The 25591-nt window shown below is 35.2% G+C and overlaps 6 protein-coding genes across 8 annotated transcripts; 3 read left to right on the top strand and 3 right to left on the bottom strand.

Annotated features, from left to right (window-relative positions):
- The first annotated feature begins 31 nt into the window (after positions 1–31).
- LOC121782896 (zinc finger BED domain-containing protein RICESLEEPER 2-like) lies at positions 32–2499 on the top strand. Of its 2 annotated transcripts, none has more exons than XM_042180887.1 (2): positions 32–150; positions 950–2499. In XM_042180887.1, the coding sequence occupies exon 2, from the start codon at positions 1543–1545 to the stop codon at positions 2497–2499; it is 957 nt and encodes a 318-aa protein (XP_042036821.1). In that variant the 5' UTR covers positions 32–150; positions 950–1542. The 2 variants fall into 2 exon arrangements, with proteins under 2 accessions (XP_042036821.1, XP_042036820.1); XM_042180886.1 differs by having other exon boundaries at positions 931–2499.
- A 72-nt stretch (positions 2500–2571) lies between these two features.
- Positions 2572–4325, bottom strand: LOC121782898 (40S ribosomal protein S13-like). The gene is made up of 5 exons (XM_042180888.1): positions 4218–4325; positions 4031–4103; positions 3807–3945; positions 3359–3545; positions 2572–2771 (listed from the first exon to the last, which is right to left on the bottom strand). Exons 1-5 carry the CDS (start codon positions 4238–4240, stop codon positions 2738–2740), a joined length of 456 nt encoding a protein of 151 aa, XP_042036822.1. The 5' UTR covers positions 4241–4325; the 3' UTR covers positions 2572–2737.
- A 1976-nt stretch (positions 4326–6301) lies between these two features.
- On the top strand, positions 6302–8542 carry LOC121780807 (chloride conductance regulatory protein ICln-like). The gene is made up of 7 exons (XM_042178438.1): positions 6302–6590; positions 6685–6808; positions 7569–7683; positions 7804–7863; positions 7937–7993; positions 8092–8183; positions 8320–8542. The coding sequence occupies exons 1-7, from the start codon at positions 6418–6420 to the stop codon at positions 8389–8391; spliced, it is 693 nt and encodes a 230-aa protein (XP_042034372.1). The 5' UTR covers positions 6302–6417; the 3' UTR covers positions 8392–8542.
- Positions 8543–9129: 587 nt separating this feature from the next.
- On the top strand, positions 9130–10964 carry LOC121780642 (40S ribosomal protein S20-2-like). Of its 2 annotated transcripts, none has more exons than XM_042178260.1 (4): positions 9130–9256; positions 9340–9473; positions 9955–10068; positions 10613–10964. In XM_042178260.1, exons 2-4 carry the CDS (start codon positions 9362–9364, stop codon positions 10753–10755), a joined length of 369 nt encoding a protein of 122 aa, XP_042034194.1. In that variant the 5' UTR covers positions 9130–9256; positions 9340–9361; the 3' UTR covers positions 10756–10964. The 2 variants fall into 2 exon arrangements, with proteins under 2 accessions (XP_042034194.1, XP_042034195.1); XM_042178261.1 differs by having other exon boundaries at positions 9175–9256; positions 9343–9473.
- Positions 10965–11224: 260 nt separating this feature from the next.
- On the bottom strand, positions 11225–13714 carry LOC121781125 (UDP-glucuronate 4-epimerase 3-like). The gene is made up of 2 exons (XM_042178825.1): positions 12772–13714; positions 11225–12216 (listed from the first exon to the last, which is right to left on the bottom strand). The coding sequence occupies exons 1-2, from the start codon at positions 13120–13122 to the stop codon at positions 11299–11301; spliced, it is 1269 nt and encodes a 422-aa protein (XP_042034759.1). The 5' UTR covers positions 13123–13714; the 3' UTR covers positions 11225–11298.
- A 133-nt stretch (positions 13715–13847) lies between these two features.
- On the bottom strand, positions 13848–16066 carry LOC121781124 (protein LPA2-like). The gene is made up of 2 exons (XM_042178824.1): positions 15637–16066; positions 13848–14175 (listed from the first exon to the last, which is right to left on the bottom strand). Exons 1-2 carry the CDS (start codon positions 16022–16024, stop codon positions 14030–14032), a joined length of 534 nt encoding a protein of 177 aa, XP_042034758.1. The 5' UTR covers positions 16025–16066; the 3' UTR covers positions 13848–14029.
- Positions 16067–25591: the final 9525 nt, after the last annotated feature.

The raw sequence follows: 25591 nt of genomic DNA, 5'->3' as shown, positions 1-25591 counted from the left end.
TACTGCACCCATTCATCTCCCTTCCCGCCAAAATCCCCCATTTTCAGCCGCCTCCAGATTTCGCGCTCCCATTTCTACAAAATCGGCCGTCGAATCGAAATCCCTACTACATCGAAGAAGCCTCGAGGGAACTCTAGCTTGATTCCAAAGGTAGAAAGAAACTAAACACAGTTCCTCAGCTTTTCATATACGAGCAATCGATTGTTACTGTAATTAATTAAATTGTTCTATATTAGCCATTTGTGTGCTGTATATGCTTTGTAGGGATCCCCGCTGAAATAGTTATTCATAACTAGTTCAGGAATTTCAATAGATAAGCACATGTGGAGAACATTGGGGAGTTTAATTAGTTGCAGTATAGCTCATTTTGATGCTTGAATTCATGTGTTAGAATGTTGTATTCCAGTCTCCAGATGATATAGATATGCTCTTTCTTGAGTAAGTGTATGCATGTATATATACATATTCAATTTGTGCAATGAGTTTAATGTAGGAAAAGAGCATATGCAAATTGAGATCTTTCTTAAGTGTATGCATGTACTGATGTACAGATATATGAAATTGGTGTAGAATTGAGTTGAGTCTAGGAAAAGATATGCAGATTGCGATATCTCTGAAGTGTATCATGTAGAACTATATGCAATTGGTTTAGAAATGAGTTGAATCTAGGAAAAGAGCATCTGCAGATTGATATCTTTCTTAAGTAAGTGTATGCATGTATAGATATGTGAAATTGGTGTAGATATGAGTTGAATCTAGGAAAAGATCAGATGCAGATTGAGAGGGAGAATTGTGGAAACTTCATTTATTTGTGCATTATATACACTACAATAATAGTTTGCATTGTCTTTCCGTCAACTGTTATGTATCAATGATCTGAAAGCGCTTTCACTGTTGAATTGTTGAGAGTCTAATTTTGTTTTTATTCAGTTTGGGTTGAATTTTTTAGATTTGTAGTTGCTAAAGATGGGGGATTCTACTCCAACTATTGATACCACTCATAGTGAAAGAGTGGGGATTCTACTCCAACTATTGATACCACTCATAGTGAAAGAGTGGGGATTCTACTCCAACTATTGATACCACTCAGAGTGAAAGAGTGGGGATTCGAGATGATTCCAAGTCTAAGAAGAGAAAGAACTTCTATAGTTAAGAAGAGAAAGAACTTCTATAGTTTGGAATCATTTTACACATGAGAACCCGGCGTAAATGGGAAGAACGTCAGGTGCAATAAATGTGGTCAAAGATGGAAATATGAAGGTACGAAACAAGGAACTTCTACTTTAAATCGTCATATGTTGGTTTGTAAGAAGAAATCAAAGTTTGGAGATGTGGGCGTTATGTTTGTCGAGCACCAGGAGAAGTTAGAGGTTAAAAATAATGCAATCGATCAAAAAATTTGTTGGGATTGGATGACTAAGATATCAGTTGCACATAATCTTCCATTGAATTGGGTTGAATGTGACGCAATGAGAGGTTTTTTTGAAGTATTTGAATCCGGATATAGAATTTATATATGGAGATACTCATGCCTTGGATGTGATGAATTTGTATGGATCTAAAAAGCAGAAATTGAAGTTCAGATTGAGTAATGTTTGGGGGATGTTGCGCTTGACATGTGATGTTTGGACCGCTTGTACTAATTTGGGTTATATTTGTTTAACTGCACATTTTGTGGATGAAAACTGGAAATTGAATAGCAAAATACTTGCATTTTGTTCTATGCCTCCTCCACATTCTGGAATCGAAATAGCTCGAAAGGTTTATCATATTTTGGCAGATTGGAAAATAGATAGGAAAGTCTTTTCTTTGACTTTGGACAGTTCGTCTGCTAATAATGACATGGTGGAAATATTGAAGATGCGACTTGGTTTGCAGAACTCATTATTATGCAATGGTGAGTTTTTCCGCGTGAAATGTTGTTCACATCTCTTGACTCTTATGGTCCAAGAAGGATTGGAAGTTGCTAGTGAAGCTTTAGATAAGATTAGAGATAGTATCAAATACGTAAAAGCATCAGAAGCTAGAATGATTAAGTTTAAGGAGTGTGCTCGGAAAACCGGTATTGAATTACCTTCTTCTCTTTGCTTGGATGTGCCAACTCATTGGGAATCCATATATTTGATGTTTGATAGTGGAATTAAATGTCGACGTGTTTTTTGTTTGCTTGAATTTGAGGATTTGGCTTATATGTATCGTCCGACGGAAGAAGAGTGGAATAGAGAACTGATGCTTAAATTTTTGGAGCCATTTTACAATATTTCAACTATGATTTCCGGATCATCCAGTCCTACTTCCGGTTTCTTTTTTCTAGAACTTTGGAAGATTGCACACTTTGTGTCTATAAATTATAGAAGTCAAGATGAAGAGGTGAAGTCTATGTCTCATTCGATGAATTTAAAGTTTGCACCATATTGGGAGGAGCATAGTGAAATTCTTTCCAGGCGCAGTGTTCGACCCAAGGATAAAACTGAATTTAAAAGGTTAAACGTAAAGTAAATTCACTAGATAAAGCTTCTTCATGAATACGAAGACCAACATGTCAAACAAAAATGAAAAACCAGTAGAAGATTAAAAGAAAATTAAAGAGCAAAACTGTATTATCAACCAAAATGGTCATCAATATCTAAAAAACATTGTCAAATCAGAGAAAAAATTCATGAAAGATATGGTGTTTGCCAAAATTCAGAATTTGCCCACAACTTGGCACAAACTGTGCTCTCTGCAATTCCCTAGCCTAGGCCACGAGAGTGCTTGCGGTGGTTGACTCGCTGCAAAACCACAAAGTTGATGAAAATGTTGCAAATGTTTTTTGGCATATATAAGAAACATGGATTTAACCATAACAAAAATATGCAGTGAACAAGATACTCAAGATGAACTCAGACAAAATATAAGATACGTAGCATTAAATGGGGAAAAGAGAGCCGGCAATTTAAAACATCAAAAGATTAGTGGGTGTGGCATTAAAACACATTCTAGCAATGCACTCAACATTAAAACCAGTCCAAACAAATCGTTCAAGGGATATCTAATAGCTTGGCTACTTTCAACAACCTAGAAACTTGTCAAAACAAATTTTTCCACTTACTCACTAAGACATCCAACTAGCACATCATCACAAAAGTTCAATGCTAAAACCAAAGAGAGTGCATAAAACATAGATTGGGCAAAACTACTACTTCGAGTGGCACTCCAACCATGTTTCAAGAAATTCTAACTACTTTAATTTAGTAGAGTATCAAAATTATGTAGGGTACTAGCGAGAATCAGATTGATGGTTCCAGCCACTTCCACACATATTGAGACCAGAAGTTATATAATGAAATGCACATCAAAAGAGGAACAAGAGAATTACTATTTCCAGACAGGCGGCAGCTTCTTTGTCTTCTTGTAGTAACGGGCAAGGCGGTGAATCCTGCTCTCGACCAAAATCAACCTAAACTTGGAGTCCTTGTCCTTCCTGTTCCTCTCCAGATGCTTCCTGATAGCCACTGCTTTCTTAATCAAGTGGTACAGATCCTCTGGAATTTCAGGTGCAAGCCCTGTTTAACATTTTAACAAACACCCTTTAATCAAAACCACAAGTATATGAAAAATCGATAATTACATAGAACAAGTGGATCCATCTGTTTTGCAATCATCGAATATCATTAAAAAAACCTCATTTTTAATGTACAGAAAAATTAATAAAATAGGCGCAAGCTCAGTTACCACATTACCTAACAGAAATCATTCATCAATACAGAAAACTCAAATTCGAAAAATAAAAACAGAAAATTCGAGAGAAGTAAACAGAATAATACCATGACCCTTGAGAATGCGGAGAATCTTGCTTCCGGTAACGCTCTTCACCTGAGCAATACCGTGGGAGTCACGGAGAATCACGCCGATCTGCGACGGGGTCAGACCCTTCTTCGCGAACTTGCAGATATTCTCCTCAACCTTAAAAAACAACAGAGAAAATTATATAAACATCGGACTATCGTGATTATGGAGTATTTAACGATTGAAGAGAAATCAAAATTACATCTTCAGAGGTGATTTTGAGCCAGGAGGGAGGAGTCCTCTTGTAGGGAAGAGCTGAAGCGGAAATACCCTTTCTGCAATACAACGCGAGGGATTGAAATTGATCAGTAACTTAGTCAATCATAACAGGTAAGAGCGAAACCGAAAAACAGATTGATGCTTGCGAAATTGAAGAGACAAATCAGTACCCTCGGCTGTGCATACGACCCATGGCGACGACGGCGGCGGCGCAGCTCTTTCTGCTTCTGAAATCCGAGTGTTTCAGTCAGCCACCGGCGCTAGCTCGAAAAACTGAATCAGTGTTTGATAAAATTAGGGTTTTGTTGTATTTGAGGGTTTCAATTGGCCCATTTTCCTGGAATTCATGGGCCGGCCCAGTTATTATTTTCTAAAACCAATTTAATGGTATTGTATAATGAACTCTTATATTATGTGGACTAATTTTAAAATACTACTAATAGACTTTAAGTTCAAAAAATACGATGGATGATGGTACTATTTTCTGTAATTATCAATTTATCACCTATTGTATAGTTAGATATATGTATCAGATAATCAGAGGTTATAAGAGCATCTAAGGTAAGGCGGATTATAGTTTGGATTATGCATAATTCGGCTTATAGTCCGCCATTATGGATAATCGCCCTAAGCCTAAGCCCATACACCGGACCTATGTATAGTCTGCGAACTATGTATATTCCAGACTATAGCCTAAGCTATAGTCTTCCACTGCGGCCTTGCGGGCACCCGGACTATAGATCGAAGCCATCGTACTATAGTTTTCTAATTTTTTTTTGCATTTTTTTCTTTCTTATTTCCACTCTATACATACACCACATTTTATCTTCATTTATCACACCTTTCAATCTCTTCTCAATTCAGTTCCTCGTTTCGAAGAAATTTGGTCATGTAATCGTTGAAATTGTAGTTTTTTTATATTTCGCGTTATGTTTTTCAGCTTTTTAATAAACTGATGATTTTCATATTGATTTATGTATATTTAGCGATTTTCTTTTATCTTTTTTTAAATAAAAATATTAAAAATAATTCACAAAATAGTTGTTTAAATATTAAAAATAATTCACAAAATAGTTGTTTAAATATTAAAAAGAATTCACAAAATAGTTGTTTAAAAAAATAAGGGCGGGCTATATGATGACACCCTATTGAAGGTGAATAAATAAGACTATAAAATGCTAATGTAGAAGACGGGCTATAAATGTACTTATATATAGGGTCCTGTTAGGTTGAGATTTTTTTAGCTTAATTGAAAGTTGAGATGCATTTTCAGCCACTCATCCACAACATTTTCGAAATGTCAACTGCAAGTAAATTATGTCAACTCGGGGGTATTATCGTCAATAGCATGCACATCAAATGTTAATAGGCTGCACATCAAATGTCAACAACTTATAGTTGACATTGTATGTGTATAGTTGATATGAATTGTATATGTAATTGACATTATATGTGTGTAGCTGACGTGAATTGTATATGTAGTTGACATGGGTTGTACACATAGTTGACATTATATGTGTGTAGTTGACATGAATTGTATATGTAGATGACAAACAAAAAATTTAAAAAAAATTTAAAAAATTAAAATTTTTTAAAAAATATTTATTGAATAAAATGTACCATGAAATTACAATTATGCCATTTCATAATTAATTAATCTAAAAATATTTTCAATGTGACAAATTATTGACCACTCGTTTAATAAAAATGAATGACTAATAATATATTTAAATTCGCTAAAAATTTCAATTGATCACGACCATATATATATACATAATGTATCTAGTTATCTTAATACTATGAACATCATCCATAATGCCCACTATATTTCATGGCTAGATATCCGTATTTATTTTTATATTTTGTTTACATTAATTCAGTTTTCATTATTATTCATTACTACATGTCATGTTTATATTTATGCTACGGTTCAATTTTTTTGTTTTAATAAAATCTTTGGCATATATCACTATTTAGCATTACAATGCTAATATCTATTAAATATGAAATATTTAATTTTTAATATACGATTTAATGTTATATTGTTTTATAAATTATTAAAGAAATAATCAAATAAGAGAGATGAAAAACTATAAATAATATTATTTTCATTCTAAAATAGTACTGTATTTTCTTTTCAGTGAGACAATTAAAAGAAAAAATATTTTATTTTGAACTAAGCATACGAGGAGGAGTAATAATTATCAATCCACTCCAACTTCTATCACTAATGTAAAAAATAAATCCTTTAACGTACGGTATTTAGTAGCACTACTATTGTATTGTATCTCAATAACGACACCGTATTCACACCTAAAGACCCAAATTTCCGATTCCAAAACCTCTCCGACTCCAAAATCCCACCGGAAAATGGCCTCCGCGATCCGACTCGTGACGGAGAGAACCGGCGACGGCATCGGACAACCATTCATCGACTCCCACACCGGCGAAGAGCTGATGCTCGTGCAGCCCGGCGTCTCTATCGTCCTCGGCAGCAGCAGCCTTCAGCCTGAACTTCCCGGCACTCTCTACCTCACCAGCAGGTTGTGAGACCTATTATCTTCCCCATTTTTCTATGCTTAGCTTTTTTTCTAGCTCTTGTGTTGTTATTGATTGTTCCGAATTGTGTGCGGAAAGGCAAGTAATTTGGCTGAGCGACTCGGATAGGGCGAAAGGCTATGCCGTCGATTTTATTTCGGCGTCGCTTCACGCTGTTTCCAGAGATCCCGAGGCTTATCCTTCTCCTTGTATCTATGCTCAGGTATTGATGTTTTGGTGTAAATGCTCAAGCTTTGTAGTTATTGTTGATAGAATTTAGGTTGCATTTTGATGTTTATAATGTGAAAGTTGTAATATGAAATGGTCTATTGATGTCTTCGGTTTGTTAATTACCACGTGAATCGAATAAGTTCCCGGCTACGGATGCCCTGGATTACCCAACACACCTAAACCCGACTTAGAACTAGTTTACATGTGGCCTACAAGGTGGATAAGATGTCGTTCCGTTGAAACATCCCATCGGTTGCAGGGAGACTAATCAACAACTGTCAACTGCTGAGTATGTTATAGTGTTTGGGAAATTTTAAGCATCTTTTTAATTAATACGTGTGTTCGAAGATCAAGTTGGAATAATTTCTTGTGGAGATGTTGTATACACACAGTAGAGCATTTTGAGGCATCTTTATGCATATGTACACATATATGGCTGGTATTACCTTTAGATTGTGTTGATAGGAGGATTTTGATGTAAAAATTGATTTGTTGCAAGTTTTATTCACTTGCTTTATTTCCTTGCATTTTGAATCCCTTAATCCAAAGACTTAGTATTTTACAATATGTAGTACCTGCAGTTATTGGAATCCTCATTGAAGTGACTTTGTTAAATATAGGCATGAATTGAAATGTATAATTTGTAGGAGCATTATAGTTTGGTGATGACAAAAGCTTCTAGTTGTATGCATTGATATGTGATTTACTTTTTTTAAAGGTCTAATGATAGTGGCATTTATTTTGTTTTCAAGATTGAGAATGGGGCTGAGGAAGACGGATCTGAAGATTCAGAGTCTGAAACTGACGATACACTAAACTTATCCAAGATAACCGAGATGAGATTTGTGCCCTCAGATCCTAATCAATGTATGCGTTAGCTTCTCTAGCCATGCTTTTCATTTTTTATACTGCTCGCTTAGTCCATGTCCCATCTTTGTAAATGTTTATTCACTTTTATGAGTGGCAATTTCCCCTTGATTTGTGTAGTGGACAGACTATTTACTGTATTCTGTGAATGCGCTGAGCTGAATCCTGATCCAGTCGAAGGTGGTATTAAGACATAGAACATTTTCATATGTATATTTTTCACTGGCTAACTACTTCGTTGTGCTTCCTATAGAGGATGAGGGTGAAAATAATTGGATTTTCAGTGCCGATCAGCTGGAATTCAATGCTGGTACCAATTGATTCCGAAAGCCCTTGATCCCTTTATTATACTCCGAACTGTTATCTACATTCTTATGCTCTCTTTTTGTCTCTCTTTTGAATGGTCAGAGGATGATGACTCAGAATGGGATGCCCACCAAAACCCAGCCCATCCAATCGGTGCCAATGGAAATGTCGACTTAGCTCAATCAGTGGTGCAGGTATGTTATATAGTGGTGGTTTGCAAAAATGCTAGAGTTTTATCCCCGGCCTTCAGAATGCTCGTGCATGCGATTCATTGTATTATGTGTAGTATCACAACAGATGGAAGAATTTATACAATCTCTGTTCTTGCAGCTTCAGATAAATGATCAGCGCTTTGAGGATGCAGAGGAAATAGAGCAGGATGGTAGCAATGGTCATCACTAAACTTCCCATTTCTTCTGTTTCAGATTTGGATAGCTCTACTACAGTTTGCTCATTTTGAGCTTCGTGGACATAACTATGTTGTATGGTGGAACATAGCTGTTGTATGGTAGATTTTGTAGATTTTGTAGATTTTATAAAACCTATCAGTAAACATAGCTGTTTTGTAGTAATTATTTTGGGTTTTGTGGTGCCAAAGTAAATATATTTTGAGGAAAAGAAAGGCTAATTGAGATATAAGAAAATGCCCGTTCTTTAAATCCTTCTTAGTTCTTGACCTCTTTTCTATATTTTCATTCCAATAAGGACTAATAATATTATACTATTAATACCTATAAAAGAGACTCCTATATCGGTTTATACCGAATTGCTACACATAAAGTTCCTCGAGGCACATTGCCAAAACGAACCATAAACAATTTGAATCGATCTTAGTGAACGATACATAACTGGCTACATATCTCGATCCTCAGGGTAACACAAAAGCATGTCATTGGATGAATCCACACCTATATCTCCACCTCCACAAAAGCAAATTGTGAATAAATCTCCAAAATGACATTTCCTTTCATACTTTTTTTCCATTCACAAAAGACGAAAAATCCATTAACACAAATTATATTAATTTATTTTTTTATAAATATTTATGTTATAAATATCCATTTATTGGGCCTAACTCTCAATACACAGGCCTGCCCTTCAGCTAAATTGAAGAACAGAAGCCCATTAACCAATAGAAATTGATAAGAAGAAAAAAATAAAAAAACCCTAACCCTAGATTTATAATCCCATCCAACATTTGTTATCAGCTCAGCTTGGAGCAGTCGACAGTTATCTCCGCCTCCCGCCGCCGTGCTCCGTTCTTCCGGTACGGATCTCAGCTGTTGTGTTAATTTAATGTGATACTATTACCAAAAAGTTTTAATTTTTCACTATCTGCTGTTTTGACAGAAGAAAGAAGCTCGATTGAATCATGGCGTTCGCAGCGGTAAAACCCTCAAAGCCAGGGCTAGAGGAGCCCCTGGAGCAGATTCACAAGATTCGTATTACACTTTCTTCCAAGAACGTGAAGAATTTGGAGAAAGGTATACACTTTTTTTGTGTATAATGTTCTGTTTCAATGGTTGAATACTCAATTTGTTATGCTCTGTGTGTATTCAATAATATAGAGATCATCTATTTTATTCGTACCTTGTAATGTTAGGTTGTGATTGAGAATATAGCATAATTTTTATAGGGAAGAGAGGTAGAGAGAGAGAGAGGAATAGAAAAATGTTTGATTTTTAATCTATGCATTATCTTTTTGTGTGTTCTGGAATGGGTTGATCAGAATTGAAGCTAACACACTCTTCAACATGGGAGGTCCACTGGTTTTCACTATTGGTATGGTGTCTGTTGTTGTACGATTTCGGAGTGCGTATCTATGCTTACTTTGCTTGATATATACTATTCACATTGTTATTTTATCCATTTTAAAGCTGAAATATAACTACTATGTTTATGGCATTGTATGCCTTGTCTGCGTGGTGATGTTTTTGCTGATGTACGTATGATTGATGATGACAGTCTGTGCCGACTTGGTGCGTGGTGCCAAGGACAAGAGGCTCAGAGTCAAGGGACCAGTGAGAATGCCCACTAAGGTTCTCAAGATCACTACTAGGAAATCTCCTTGTGGTGAAGGTAAAAATCCCTTTTAGCATTTTCTTATTTTCTGTTCAATGCATCATTTTATTTGGAATTTGAGTGTTTATAGTGGTGTTCTTAGTAAAGTTTCTTCATCTATGCTGCCTCATTAAGGTCTTTTTACCATTAGTAAAATTGTGTGGTTATTTTGGTATTGTTCAATATAAAGCTATTGCTCTTATATAAGCCCAACAGTTTGTTTTCAATCTGTTCCTCCTTTTTGCATTAGATGGCTTGTTTTGTTGTAAAGCTTCTATCTTGTCTTTGGTCTTCAGTAAATGCAAGTTTGGTTAAGGGTATACTTGTTAAGTATAGCAGCTATAGAAACATAACCTTAAATGAATCTCCTCACCAAAGCAACCTTTAATGATCCTGTAAAAGTCTGCATTTTGAGCAATGTGCCTTTCTTCATTTTAAATGATTAACCGGATACATATCTTATTTTTAGCAATACATATTGGACCATCTTAATTGACTGATCCTACTTTTTTTCATTGGAACATTTTAATAATTGACTGGTGCCGGAATCTTGTTTCTGCAGGTACCAACACCTTTGATAGGTTTGAGCTTAGGGTTCACAAGCGAGTGATCGACCTTTTCAGCTCACCTGATGTCGTGAAGCAGATCACCTCAATTACCATTGAACCTGGTGTAGAGGTTGAAGTGACAATCGCAGATTCTTAGACACATCTTGTTTACCTGTTTCTGCTTTTGTTATCTAAATTTAAGCCAGAAATCCTTGAGCCGCATATATGGGGCAAGGCTGTTATACGAGTTCTATCGACTGTTCACAATTTTGAATATCCTAGACTCCTTTATATTAACGTCGAATACTTTTTTATTGTTGAGATATGGAATTCAGTTTATGTGACAGCCTTGTTTTCCCATCTTAATCTTGATATCCACATTGTCCCTCCTCACTAGTAGGATTTGATTAATCATATCTTGTGAAATGAAGTTTGAATTCTGATTATATACATCATGCAGTGTTTTTCTTGATTTCTTCTTCATTCCCTACTTCATTTTTTATAGTATGAGTTTTAAAAAGTGAGTCGAAAAACTCAGATACTTTGACTTGCTTTTATTGGACATGGGAAGTAGAAATGAGACTTGGGAAGTAATTTTTTCCCAATTAACAAATTAACTGGGAATCCACAAACATTCCAATAAAATGCAACAAACTTTACAACTCTCCCTAAATAATATACACAACAACAAAAAATGAGTTCACCAATAAAGCCTCTTTCTGTTTCCAGAGTAGTAATCAAGATACCAACGCACAAATTTCTTAAGACCAGCCTGCAAGTCAGTGGTAGGCTTGTAGTGCAGCTCCTGGTTCGCCCTGCTGATATTCGCATGCGTATAAACGACATCTCCGTTGCGTGGCATTGGCTGCACATGCTTCTTCGCCTTCGTCTTCAACAGCTTCTCGAGTATGCTCACAAGCTTGCTCACCGGCACGGGTGAGGTGTTACCAAGATTATACACACGCAGCTGCGCCGGTCCCATCTTCTTCCCTCCGCTACCCGTGCTCTGCTGCGCGGTGTCAATGGAAGCCAGGCAGCCCTTGACGATGTCGTCAATATACGTGAAGTCCCTCGCCACACTTTGGTGGTGAGGGCCTTCGAATATGGAGATGGGCTTCCCCTTGAGAATGTCCTTGGTGAAGAAAAAGTAGGCCATGTCGGGCCGCCCCCATGGCCCGTACACCGTGAAGAACCTCAGCCCGGTTATCGAGAGACCGTAGATGTGGTTGTACGCGTGCGCGATCTCTTCGCCGGCTTTCTTGGTCGCGGCATACAAGCTCGCCGGTTTGTCCGTCTGGTCCTTCTCGGAGAATGGGATCTTCGAGTTGAGGCCGTAGACGGAGCTCGATGAGGCCCAGACGACCGCGGGCTGCGGGTTGGCCGCTTTGCACACCTCGAATACACTGACGAGGCCTGCGATGTTGCTGTGGACATACGAGCCAGGGTTGTGCATGGCGTAGCGGACCCCGGCCTGGGCCGCAAGGTGCATGACGTGCGTGAAGGCCACGACGTCGAAGAGCTTGTAGAGGAGGGCGGCGTCGTTGATGTCGCCCTCAACAATAAACACGTCCGCCCGGTCGAGGAGCCTGCGGCGGGCGCGCTTTAGGGAGGGGTCGTATGATACGATCCCACATCGGTTTCACACGAAAGTGTGGAATAGCATATAATAGGGAGTCAACCCTTTACCTTTGACCATGGTTTTGGGTTAAGTTAGGGCTTCCTATCTTATATGCTTATCAATTTGGTGCGGTGAACGTGGAATATAAGATAGGAAGCCCTAACTTAACCCAAAACCATGGTCAAAGGTAAAGGGTTGACTCCCTATTATATGCTATTCCACACTTTCGTGTGAAACCGATGTGGGATCGTATCAATCCATCCCTCTTTTAAACCGGACGTCCACGGACGGCACACGCCACGGGCCCACCATCCGCTTTACGGCCATTTTTCCTTTCGGGCCCACGTTTTTTTCGGTGGCACCCCTTGGTCACACCTACGGGTAGCCCCTTTCCGTAGGACATCCGGATCCACGTTCACCGCACCAAATTGATAAGCATATAAGATAGGAAGCCCTAACTTAACCCAAAACCATGGTCAAAGGTAAAGGGTTGACTCCCTATTATATGCTATTCCACACTTTCGTGTGAAACCGATGTGGGATCGTATCATCGTAGTAGTTGTTGAAGTTGTCCATGCCCACCACGCCGTCGCCGCGGCGCTTTAGGGTCAGGGCGACATGGCAGCCAACGAAACCCGCGGCGCCAGTCACAAGGACGGAGAGGTGGCCACGGCCATCGGAGGCAGACAATTTGGAGAGCGGGCGGCTTGAGGCCAGGACGCGGCGCTCCCAGCTGTGGCCGTCCCATGAGGAGGCAAGGGCGCGGCGGTCAGGGGAGAGATCCGGGGGCGAGTGGAAGAAGAGGAACAAGAGCAAGGCGGCGAAAATCGACATCCAAAAGATCAGGCGAGGGGTCTGGAAAAAACTCCATCTCCGTTGGATGAAGGGCGACCAGTCGCCGGCCATCGTGAACAATATTTCGTCGGATTTATATCATGAATGTAATCAAAGAAAGCTGCAAAAGAATCAGAGAGAGAATCGTTGCATGAATTTCGTTTCTGCAAAGGGTTAGTTTCTTGAATGAAAGATTAGGAGAGAGAAACAAACGTGAATTTCTCAAAGGAAAAGTGAGGGATGAAATGGAGAGAGGGGATGAAATTTGATTACCAGTTTCCAAGAACTTAGCAGAAGAATCCGGTCTGCATTTTTGTACTACTATAACTTAATATTTTTTTTCTTATTACAATCATCAAACGAAAGATTAATAGTACTCCATATGCTAGATGTAAAATAAAGATTTAGGCATAATAGTCATTCAAATCATGAAAATTTAGTGTTTCGTGACTGTCTCATTCGTGCACAAAACGACATTATATCATTATAATATGTATTTTTCTTTTCTTTTCTTTTCCTTTCCTTATTTTCTTTTTTCTTCTTATTTTAATGAAAAGATGTTGTTTCAAGCATCACTAGAAGACGTCGTTGTATGCACAAATGTCTCGACTGCGGAAAATTGATACTTCGTCATATTTTTCATTTTTCAATTTGACAATAATTTGAGTTTTTCATTTTTCAATTTGACAATAATTTGACCAAAACTCGTAATTTTATAAGTTGCTGAAGCCTGAAGGTACAAGAGGGACGTAGTAGGATAAATCGAATTGCATATCAATTCAAGGCAATGAATATCATAGTAGAAGGGCTATTTGAACATAAATTCATCACAATCAGATTAAAATGCTCTCATATATGACCGTTTCTTGAAATGTCACTGTGAATTTCAGGAGACGAGCACTACAAGCTATGAACAGCCGAGAACTAACCGGTTATAATGGCCCGATAGCAACAGCAATGGCTTCCAACCGATTGAGGTTCAGTTTTCACTTTCAGATTTCTCGTTCTGCAAATACTTCGAAACACCATATATAACGGTCCCAGCAACAAACAAGAACACGGTAGGAGTGAAGGACGGGTAGAGGTACTTGACCAAGAAGCCATCCCATGCTTCTGGTAGAAAACCTGCAAACAAAATAGCAAGTTAACAGCACCTGCTGCAGCTTTGGATTCACAACAAATCAAGTGTCTTGCATAAGAACAAAACAATTTTATCAATCACGAAAGCAATATTAAAGCTATGTAAGGATTTCTTTTGCTGAAATGGTTTTCTTCTATCTGTAATCGAGCTTTGTTTGCCACACATTTTTCCACAAGTCCACGAAAAATATAACGCAACAATATTGATAGTGCATCTACCACAACTGCAAACTATTGATAGCAAACAAGACCTTTCAAACGTAAACTAGATCTTCTCCTTAAGACAGAAGTTGTTCGACTACATTTCATTTCCAACGCATTCCCCTATCACTATATAGGATACCGTATCCTAGAATAATTCACAAGAAGAGTGACAAATTACACCAAACAACTAAATCATCAACCAAAAAAGGAAATAAATACACATTTCACAAATCAAATACTAAGAGACTAAGATTGAAGTTACAACCAATATTTTGAACTGATGATATTGATGTGTCAGTTTTATTCACAGAAGACGACCCGTTGGTCTAATTTGACAAAGTAAAGCATACTCACGACATGTGGTTACTACCAAGAAATGCTAATTAAACCACATACCTACTCCTATAATCTCTTAGAATGTGTTATTCCTAGCTTCTAGGATAACATTCCAATGCCGATACTGAAACTAATGATGATCATTGATAAGTAACATAAGAAGCCCCACCCCAAAGTTCAACAAACTGATAAAATGAATTCATATCCAATCACGCGAAGCAGTAAACAGAACCAGATAAAGAAGAAACTATCAAGATAACTCATTCATTTCATGAACTCTTTGTCAAGATACAAACCACATTCCTAAATCCTACCTTAGCTTGTTATAACCAAAAATTGAATTGGCATATTGTATAAGAATCAAGCGAGAGAGAGGCGAACACAATGAAGCCCAAAATAGACCATCTGTGTAAATTCTTCAACTTCCCAAATATGTTCTTCAAATTTTAACTAATTCAACTTTGTTCCATCCTCAATTCTCATCTTAAACCTCACATATAATACTCTTCACAATAACAAAAACAGCATCATTAAACGCAAACCCAATACAGAACAAGACCACCAAATGCATGAACAAATTAATTCAACAAACCTAATAAACTCTCAATTAAGCTAAAGATACACCCTAATCAAACAAAACGGGGCACAAATTATCACAAAGATATCCCAATTCTCCAAATCAAAACCTGAAGCATGAACAATCTAATTCAACAAACCAAATAGACTCTCAATCAAGCTAAAGATAAACCCTAAGTAAACAAAAGGGGCACAAATTACCACAAAGATGCCCCAATTCTCAAAATCAAGACCTGAAGCATGAACAAACTAATTCAACAAACCTAACAAACTCCCAATTAACGCAATTAAGCTGAAGAAATTAAACTTCCCAATCCCAAAAATCCAAACCTGAAGCAGCAAGAGCAATGCCCTGGACCAGAATAATCGCGCCGAGGCCCGACCAAGCAAGCAGGAAAGCGTTCTCGTTCTTACTCAGCTCCTCCACACGAGCCGCCTCCTGCGCCGACATGAAGCTCGGCTTCTCCAGCGGCTCTCTGCGGATAATTGACGCCCTCTCTCTCTTCCCTTTCGACTGCTTCTTCTTTGCCGAGACGCCGAATCCCGAACCCGGAGGCGGATTCCCGGGTTTCTCTGTGGATTGGGTCGAAGGGGTTTCTTCTTCCAGCTGGAATTTGATGCGGAATTTGGGGCGGGGTGGTGCGTGGAAGAGGGGATTGGGTTTATTGGTGGTAAACGATGAAGATGAAGATGGCGGTGGGTGAAGTATTAGCGCCATTTTCAGTTTAGTTAGTTTCAGTGGTTGTGACACCTCACTCTCCCCCTTTTTATCCATTCTTCTATTTTAGTCCTTTTTATGATCAATAATAATTCCAATTTTGTTCTTTTAGCTCAATGTGACATCTCATATCTATATTGAAAAAGGATATTGAGTATGGACCGAGTTTGGGCCTAAGATCATTTCGAAAGCACTGGTCGATGAACAACATGTAAATATATTTGTGGTCCAGAAGGATAGAGCCGACTAGATTAGTTAAAAGATGGTTATCGATTTGAGAATATAAGGTGCCCCAGTTTTTTCGTGGTAAGAACGGTTTGAGAAAATGCCTCGAGTCGATGTTCGAGCACCAGGTGAATGGCGCTGAAGTAACCCATCAAGTGATAAATATGAGAGAGTGTAGAAAAGTGATGAACCATATTACTCCATCCGTCCCATCATATGTGATATCTTTCTTTTGGGCATAGGTTTTTAGATAGTGGTGTTTAATGGTTAAATGAAAAGAGAATAATGTAAGGGTGAGAAAAATGTATAAAGAAAAAGTAGGAAAGAAGATAAAAGAGAGAGATGGAGTGCTATTTTTTGGCCATAAAAGAAAATGTCTCATTTATAGTAGATTAAAAGAATACACTTCATTTATGGTGGGACTATGGTGGGACTGAGGGAGTACTAAAAATGAAAAAGATGATTAGTTTTTAAGGAAAGATAAAATTAGGGAAAAAAACTATTGAGTATGGATGAAGATAGTGGATAAGATTCATCCATGGAGGGTGAGTCGGAACCTAAGATCAGGTCAAAGGTCTAGTCAATGGATAACATATGAACGTTCATGTAATATCCCTTGTGGGTCCTGAGGTACAAGACAAGCTAGGTTTAGTCGAAAAAGGCATGCTTCTCTTGATGGAAATTATTTATCATCATATATTCAAGAATACATAATTGAATATAAATAAAGCAAGATCTTCGAACAACATGTATTTCACGTAAAACCATAAAAATAATAGGATCGAAATATACCTTGGCGATCCATAGCGGAAGCGATTGAGGAAGGATGGGACGATTTCCTTGAACTCTTTTCGGCATAGTGGCACAGCTCCAACTCCAAGGATTAGTTTCTCTCTTTCCCGCGTATGAGACGCCTGCCCGGACATCGTCGGGCTTCCAAACCAGCGGCGATAATAAAGGTCACAATGATATTTGTCGTTAGTTGGACTTTAAACACAACTATCACGTCGATCTTTTTCGCTCCTTCACTGTTGCAGAACATTGATTTGATAAACATTGCTTTTTCAAATTTATTGTTAAATTTAATATTTGGTAAAAGAATAATTCTGATTTAATAAATGCGGCTCGTTAATATTTGTAATAATTCTGATTTACAACTCTACTAAGCTTGTTTCTTTGAACTCTATTATTAAAGATCTTTTTTCGTCCATAAGCCATTTCACAAACCAAAAAAAATTAAGTTCATTTGATTTTTTTTCTTTTCCTTTGGTTTTCTAAATTGTAAAAGTTGATTAACTGAATCCAATTTATTTAATTTCTTTTCTCCATTTATTTCAAAACCCCATATATACTAATAATATAGGAATAGTAATATGTAAAGTATCAATTTTTTTCCACTTAGTGATTAATATATTCACTAAAAAATGTAATAATTATGAATCAGCATACATTTGACTTATCTTTGCATAATTAATTCATTCTTGTCTCTTATCTCATGTGTCGATATACAGGTTGGTGAAAGAGCCAAAATCTCAAAATAAAAATAACATAAAAAATTAAACTACACAATTATAATTTTTGCAATAGATACAAAATTTAAAAAGAAAAATAGACCAAAATGGTACAATTTTTGCACAGTCCAGCGCTGCTGTGTAGGTGAGGATCCTAATCCTAATCCTTGTTTTCTCCATCTTCATGCTTATAGCATATTTATAAACTAAAAATCCTCGCATAAACAAAGTCAAATGATTCTCTTTATAGAGAAAGATAGAGATCTTATTTTTTTTTATCTCAAATTTTGAAATTTAATGTTAACTTTATTATTTGGTGAAAGTGTGATTAATTATGACTTAAATTTAAACTAACTTGTTTTCTTAATGGTAAAACCATATTAATTCAATCCCAGCCCATAGAATAACTTAGCAGATTGTAATAACAGAAGAATCAGATAAGCAAATAAATAAAAGCATTAAGCATCTGAAAAATACATAATTATGGAGAAGTTATTATTACATATCCACTCTAATTTGAAAAATCAGAATACACCATATTATTTAAAATAAGTTGATATGGTCAGCATTCCGATTCGTACCCTGAAAAATAATTTTGAAATAAATGTTAGAATGTATGTATAAAACAATAATTTCTTGAAAATAAGAACAATTGAATACAGCTCACCAAATTTTAGTAAATTGCGTTGTATAAGATGAATGTGGCCACCTCATTAGTTTTGTGGACGCTTTGGTGCATATAAAACTGAAATTGAGAAATAATATTTAAATTTTTTAGGAAAATGAAATAATTAAACATGAGTAAAAATAAATAGTGAACTGAACCAATATATAAATTTCATGCATTAATTTATTATCAATTGATTTTAAGATAGAATCCTTAGGAGCAAGATCCTTTATTGTGAAGAAAATCATAGCAACCCGTGCAGTGCAAAAATTATGCGGTTTTGTGCGTGTGTTTTTTTTTTTTCCATTTTAATTATTTATATTAAAAATATGTTGTGCAATCCATTACCTTCTCCATTTTCTGCGACCCAGTACCCTCCCGAAGCTGGACTTGCCAAGTGCCTTATGATCGTTGTGCGATCGGAAGGTTGCTTTTGTCGTCGATGTTCGGGTAAACTTCTCCCACAACGGGAGAGAGCTCCCCGATTTGTTGGCGATCAGTTTCCTTCGCCCTTATCTTCCTCTTCCCGTCCTTCTCAAAAGGAGTTAAAACATAGAATATATAGTTTTCAGTGGTAACCTATAATGACAGAAGTAAAGCTATGTTAGAATACTTAGTATTGAAGCACAATAAAATATTTTGTATTCATAACATAAAAATATAAGTAAATGTAAGAAAATATATTAGTTACATATACAATTTTGTTTAAGAAGAAGCTAATCATTTCCAAATAAATGGAATTTAATTGAATAAAAAGTTTATGTGATAATTAAACAACCAGATCTAATTTTTCTATTTAGGGTATAAACGTTATTAATGCCAAGATAGGTATGACCTGTAAATCATAATGGCTTGCATCATTTTTACTAAATATTTATTATGACGAACTTAATTATTATTCTATACTTATGTATATTAAAAATAACATGATAATAATGTATACACTAAGTCTGAATTAATTAATCATACATCAATTAATTAATAACAAAAAAAAAATATATAAAAAATTCTAGTGAAACCCTAAAAATTTTTACAAACGCACAAGAAACGCACAAGAAAATAAAAATCAAGGAAAACAATAAAAACCAAAGAATCAAGGGACTAAAAATGAGACACAAAAATTCGAACACATCGAATCTTATGTCTTTTTCCTGCGGGAAAAAAGTTCAATTTCTAGATCTCGCTGCTTACAGAGACCTTCGCCTCTTCAACCTTATGACAATGAAAATAAATATTATAAACAAGCTAAGAATGAGTGAATTAAACTAACAAATGGATGCCTCTGATTAAGAGGCATTGGGAAGAGGACACCATTGACCTAAAGCATCTGTACTCTTCATCCCATTTCCATTCCGTATGTGGAATCTGCAAAATCAGATCCCAAAACAAACATCATGATATATATAGAGAGAGAGAGAGAGAAAGAGAGAGATGCATACGTTTACATTGGAGTTCGATGTTGATGCCATTTGCTTGAAGAAACAGAGCTGTTTACGAGAGAATGAACCTAAGGAGACTGAAACTAAGTGTTGAGAGAGAGATAGAGAGTGATAGAGTGAGAGAGATGAGTGAAATGGTAAAAATAGAGGCTGCTATTTATAGATGGCCTTTGCCCTCAGAATTTATCTTTGCAGTACTCAAAATAAGGCATAAAAAAGAGCTTTTTTTTTTTAGTATTTCTACTGTTTCTCTCTATGCTTGAAAAAACTTGTGACTCAACCATGGATTGCATGTTGAGATGTTCAAACTAATCCTTAAACACAAAGTCAAATGATTCTGTCTAGATATATATTTTGTTTTCATCCCAGATTTGAAATTTAATTTTGAATTTATTATTTGGAGTGTAATCAATTAATTAGTACCTGCATTTAAACGAAGCTTGTTTCTTTTAATGCTGAAACCTTAAAACTGACTAATTGCAACGAACCTATATTTCGACTAACCTTTTTTCTAATGGTGAACTCTTATATTGAGTGACTAATTACAGCTATCTTTGTCGTCTGTTGGCCGTTGAGCGAATATTGTCATGGCGATATTTGTCGTTAGTTTATTATTATGGACTATTAGTTAATTTAATTTTATATTCGTCGTTTCGTAAAGAATTAATCTAATTTAATTTCTTAAAATTAATGTTATTATTTTAATGTCGACAACTTTCAGAACGATCTGTTGGTCGTTGAACAATAATTGTTAAAACGATTTTTGTCTTTTGTTGCTCGTTGAATGGTAACTAACAACTAGGACAACTATCTTTGTCGTTAGTTAACAGTGGTATTTATTATAGACTAATTAAATGTCATACTTATTATTTGGTAAAAGAATACCACAACAATCTTTTTCGTTAGTTGGCCGTTGAACAATAACTGTAAAAACAGTCTTTGTAGTGAGTTGATAGTTGATTTAGGATTTGTTGTTGAATAATAAATGTCATGATGATCTTTGTCGTTAATTGAACTTCGAACAATAACTGTCACAACGACCTGTTGGCCGTTGAACAACAACTGTCACAACGATATTTTTTGTTCGTTTACTGTTGCATAATATTGATTAGATATACGCGCCTTTTCAACTTTAATGTTAAACCAAATATTTGGTGAAAGAATAATTCCGATTTAAAATAAACACGGAACTCTTATTCTGCAACTTACAATTATCTTTGTCGTTTGTTGGTCGTTGCACTAATATTTTTTTATCTACTTTTCTTTATATTTCTTCTAATTAAGATTTAGTTGGAGTAAAACTTCAAATTGTGGACATAGAATGTAGTTAACTCATTATTTATCTCATGTGTAGATATACAAGCTGTATACAATAAATTAAAAGAAAGAGCCAAAATCTCAAAATAAAAATGGCATGAAAATTTTAATTACATAACTACAAGTTTTTTGCAATTAATAATATGAGTGTGAGAGAGGATAATTTGCTAAAATTATGAGAATACAATATAAAATACATTTTTTTATAAAAATATACTCACTATCTAGAGTTATGACTTTTATGTACAAAAAGAACACTTTTATCTACATTAATTTCTCTACGAAGAATGAAATTGTTCTTATCTCATGTGTAGAGAAATTGTTCTTATCTCATGTGTAGATATACTCGTATACAGGTTGATGGACAATTATGAGGAAGAAAATGTCAAAATCCCAAAATAATAATGGAATGAAAAATTAAATTAAATTTACAAATTTATAGCGAAATAAAGTGAGATTTTTATTGTGGACTTAGTGACCTAGAATTATACTCCCTCCGTCCCACAAGAATATGCACTATTTCATTTGTAGTCTGTCCCACAAGAATATGCATTTTTCAATTTTAGAAATTCTTTTCTCTCTAATAAGGTGGGACCCATTCCACACTAACAATACTTTAATTACTTTTTTTCTCTACCTCTTTTTTTACTTTATCAATTTTGCATTAAAATCTGTGTCGAACCCAAAGTACATATTCTTTGAGGAAATGGAAGGAGTATTAATTATTTGTAATAATTTTGATATACAACTGTACTAAGCTTGTTTCTTTGAACTCTATTAATAAAGATCTTTTATCGTCCATAAGCCATTTCACAATAATCGTCACAACTATCTGAATTTGTGGTTCGTAGTAGTATTTAAAATCATTTACGACATATCTAACATGTACTTCTAAATGAGCATATAAATAAACTATTTAGTATAGGATTGTCTGAAGACGAACCTAATAGAATTTGGATCGGTAAAAACAATCACAAACCAAAATAAATTAAGTTCATTTGATATTTTTTTCTTTTCCTTTTGTTTTCTAAATTGTAAAAGTTGATAAACTAAATCCAATTTATTTAGTTTCTTTTCTCCATTTATTTCAAAACCCCATATACTAATAATATAGGAGTATTAATTTTTACTTCATTAATATTTCATATCTCATAATATGTAAAGTATCATTTTTTTTCCACTTAGCGATTAATATATTCACTAAAAAACGTAATAATTTTATAACATATATGAATCAGCATATACTGACTTCTCTTTGCATAATTAATTCATTCTTGTCTCTTATCTCATGTGTAGATATACAGGTTGGTGTATAATAAAGGGGAAGTAAGAGCCAAAATCTCGAAATAAAAATAACATCGTATAAAATTAAATTACACAATTATAACTTTTGCAATAGATACATAGTTTTAAAAAGAAAAAAATAGCCCAAATTGGTACAATTTTTGCACAGCCCAGCACTACTGTGCAGGTGAGGATCCTAATCCAAATCCTTGTCTTCTCCATCTTCATGCTTATAGCATATTTATAAACTAAAAAATCACATTTATACCTTATATAAAAAATGAAATAAATCACATCAGGACATATAGACAACTGGAATTAAATACTACTATGATGAAAAATACATAGATTGCATGTTCATATGAGAAAGATAGAGATCTTATTTTTTTTAATTTCAAATTTTGAAACTTAATGTGAAATTTATTATTTGGTGAAAGTGTGATTATTTATGACTTAAATTTAAACTATAACTTGTTTTCTTAATGGTGAAATCTTATTAATTCTCCCAACCATAGAATAATTTAGCAGATTGTAATAACAGAAGAATCAGATAAGTAAATAAATAAAAGCATTAAACATATGAAAATTTCATAATTACGGAGAAGTCATTATACAACTCCACTCTAATTTGAGAAATCGGAATACAACATATTATTTTAAATCAGTTGATATGGTCAGCATTCCGATTCATACCCTGAAAAATAATTTTGAAATAAATGTTAGAATGTATGTATCAAAACAAGAATTTTTTGAAAATAAGAACAATTGAAAATAACTCACCAAATTTTAGTAAATTGCATTGTATAAGATGAATGTGGCCACCTCATTCATCGACCTCATAGTTTTTTGGACGCTTTGGTGCATATAAAACTGAAATTAAAAAATAACATTTTAAATTTTTTAGGAAAATGAAATAATTAAACATGAGTAAAAATAAATAGCAAACTGAAATCATAGCAACCCGTGCAGTGCAAAAACTGTGCTGTTTTGTGCTTATTTTTTTCAATTTTCTAAACAATTTTTTTTATTATTATAAATTAAAAATATGTTGTGCGATCCATTACCTTCTCCATCTTCTGCGACCCAGTACGCTCGCGAAGCTGGACTTGCCAAGTGCCTTCTGATCGTTGTGCGATCGAAAGGTTGCTTTTGTCGCCGATGTTCGGGTAAACTTCTCCCACAACGGGAGAGAGCTCCCCGATTTGTTGGCGATCAGTTTCCTTCGCCCTTATCTTCGTCTTCCCATCCTTCTCAAAAGGAGTTAAAACATAGAACGTATAGTTTTCAGTGCCAACCTATAATGATAGAAGCAAAGCTATGTTAGAATACTTGGTATTCAAGCACAATAAAATAATTTGTATTCATAACTATGTATAATACCTCTTTCATTACCAACACATTTGTGCACATAGCTGCACAGTAAAAGACTCGACAAGTATACAGCTTACTTTCCATTCTTGTTGCTCTTCTAAGAGTTCGTTCCCTTCTTGCAACATCTTCCTGTAATATAAAAATAAAAGTAAATGTAAGAAAATATATTAGTTATATATACAATTTTGTTTTAAGTAGAAGCTAACCATTTCCAAAGTTATGTGATAATTAAACAGCCAGATCTGATTTTGCTATTTCAAAGTATAAAATTATTAATGCCAAAATAGGTATGTGACCTGTAAATCATAATGACTTGCATCATTTTTACTAAATACTATTTATTATAACAGCCTTAATCACTATTCTATACTTATGTATATTAAAAATAACATGATAAGAATGTATACACTAACTCTGAATTAATTAATCATACTTCAATTAATAAATAACAGAAAAAGCTAAATAAAAAAAATTCTAGTGAAACCCTAAAAATTTTACCAACTCACAAGAAATTAAAAATCAAGGAAAACAATAAAAACCAAAGAATCAGGGGGCTGAAAACGAGACACAAAAATTCGAACACATCGAATCTCATGTCTTTTTCCCTTGGGAAAGAAGATCGATTTCTAGATCTCTCTGCTTACAGACACCTTCGCCTCTTCGACGTTATTACAATGAAAATAAATATTATAAAGAAGTTAAGAATGAGTGAATTAAACTAACAAATGGAAGCCTTTGATTTAGAGGCATGGGGAAGAGGACACCATTGACCCTAAAGCATCGGTACTGTTCATCCCATTTCCATTCCATTTGCGAAATCTGCAAAATCAGATCCCAAAATAAACACCATGAGAGAGCTAGAGAGAGAGAGCGAGAGAGCTAGAGATGCATACGTTTACGTTTGAGTTCGATGTTGATGCCATGGCCATTTGCTTGAAGAAACTGAGAGTTTAAGAGAGAAAGAAGCTAAGGAGACTGAAACTAAGTGTTGAGAGAGAGATAGAGAGTGAGAGAGATGAGTGAAATGGTGAATAGAGAGATAGAGAGTGAGAGAGATGAGTGAAATGGTGAAAACATAGGTCGCTATTTATAGATGGTCTTTGCCGTAAGAATTTATTTTTGTAGTACTTAAAACAAGGCATAAAAAAGAGCTTTTTCTGAGTATTTCAACTGTTTTTCTTTAAAAATGGTCTTTGTCGTGAGTTAATTAGGACCAATCTTTATTCACAAAAATTTGTGACTTAACCATTGCATGTTGAGATGATAAAACCAATCCTTATACACAAAGTCAAACGATTCCCTTAGAGAGAGAGATTTGATTTTAATCCCAGATTTTGTAATTTAATTTTGAATTTATTCTTTGGTGAGTGTGTAATCAATTAATTAGGACCTGAATTTAAACTAAGCTTGTTTCTTTTAATGCTGAAATCTTAATAACTGACTAATTGCAACGAACCTATATTTGGACTAACCTTTTTTCTAATGGTGAAACTCTTATATTGAGTGACTAATTACAACTATCTTTGTCGTATATTGGCCGTCGTCTGTTAGCCGTTGAGCGGATATTGTCACGACGATATTTGTCGTTAGTTTATTATTATGGACTATTAGTTAATTTAATTTTATATTCGTTGTTTGGTAAAAGAATGAATCTGATTTCATTTCCTAAAATTAATGTTATTATTTTAATGTCGATAATTGTCAGAACAATAATTGTTAAAACGATATTTGTTGTTCGTTGCTCGTTGAATGG

Source organism: Salvia splendens, chromosome 20 (genome assembly GCF_004379255.2).
Source record: "Salvia splendens isolate huo1 chromosome 20, SspV2, whole genome shotgun sequence".
In the NCBI taxonomy this organism is placed as follows: Eukaryota; Viridiplantae; Streptophyta; class Magnoliopsida; order Lamiales; family Lamiaceae; genus Salvia; species Salvia splendens.
The sequence above is the reverse complement of the archived record's forward strand: the minus strand, read 5'-3'. Positions and strand labels throughout refer to the sequence as shown.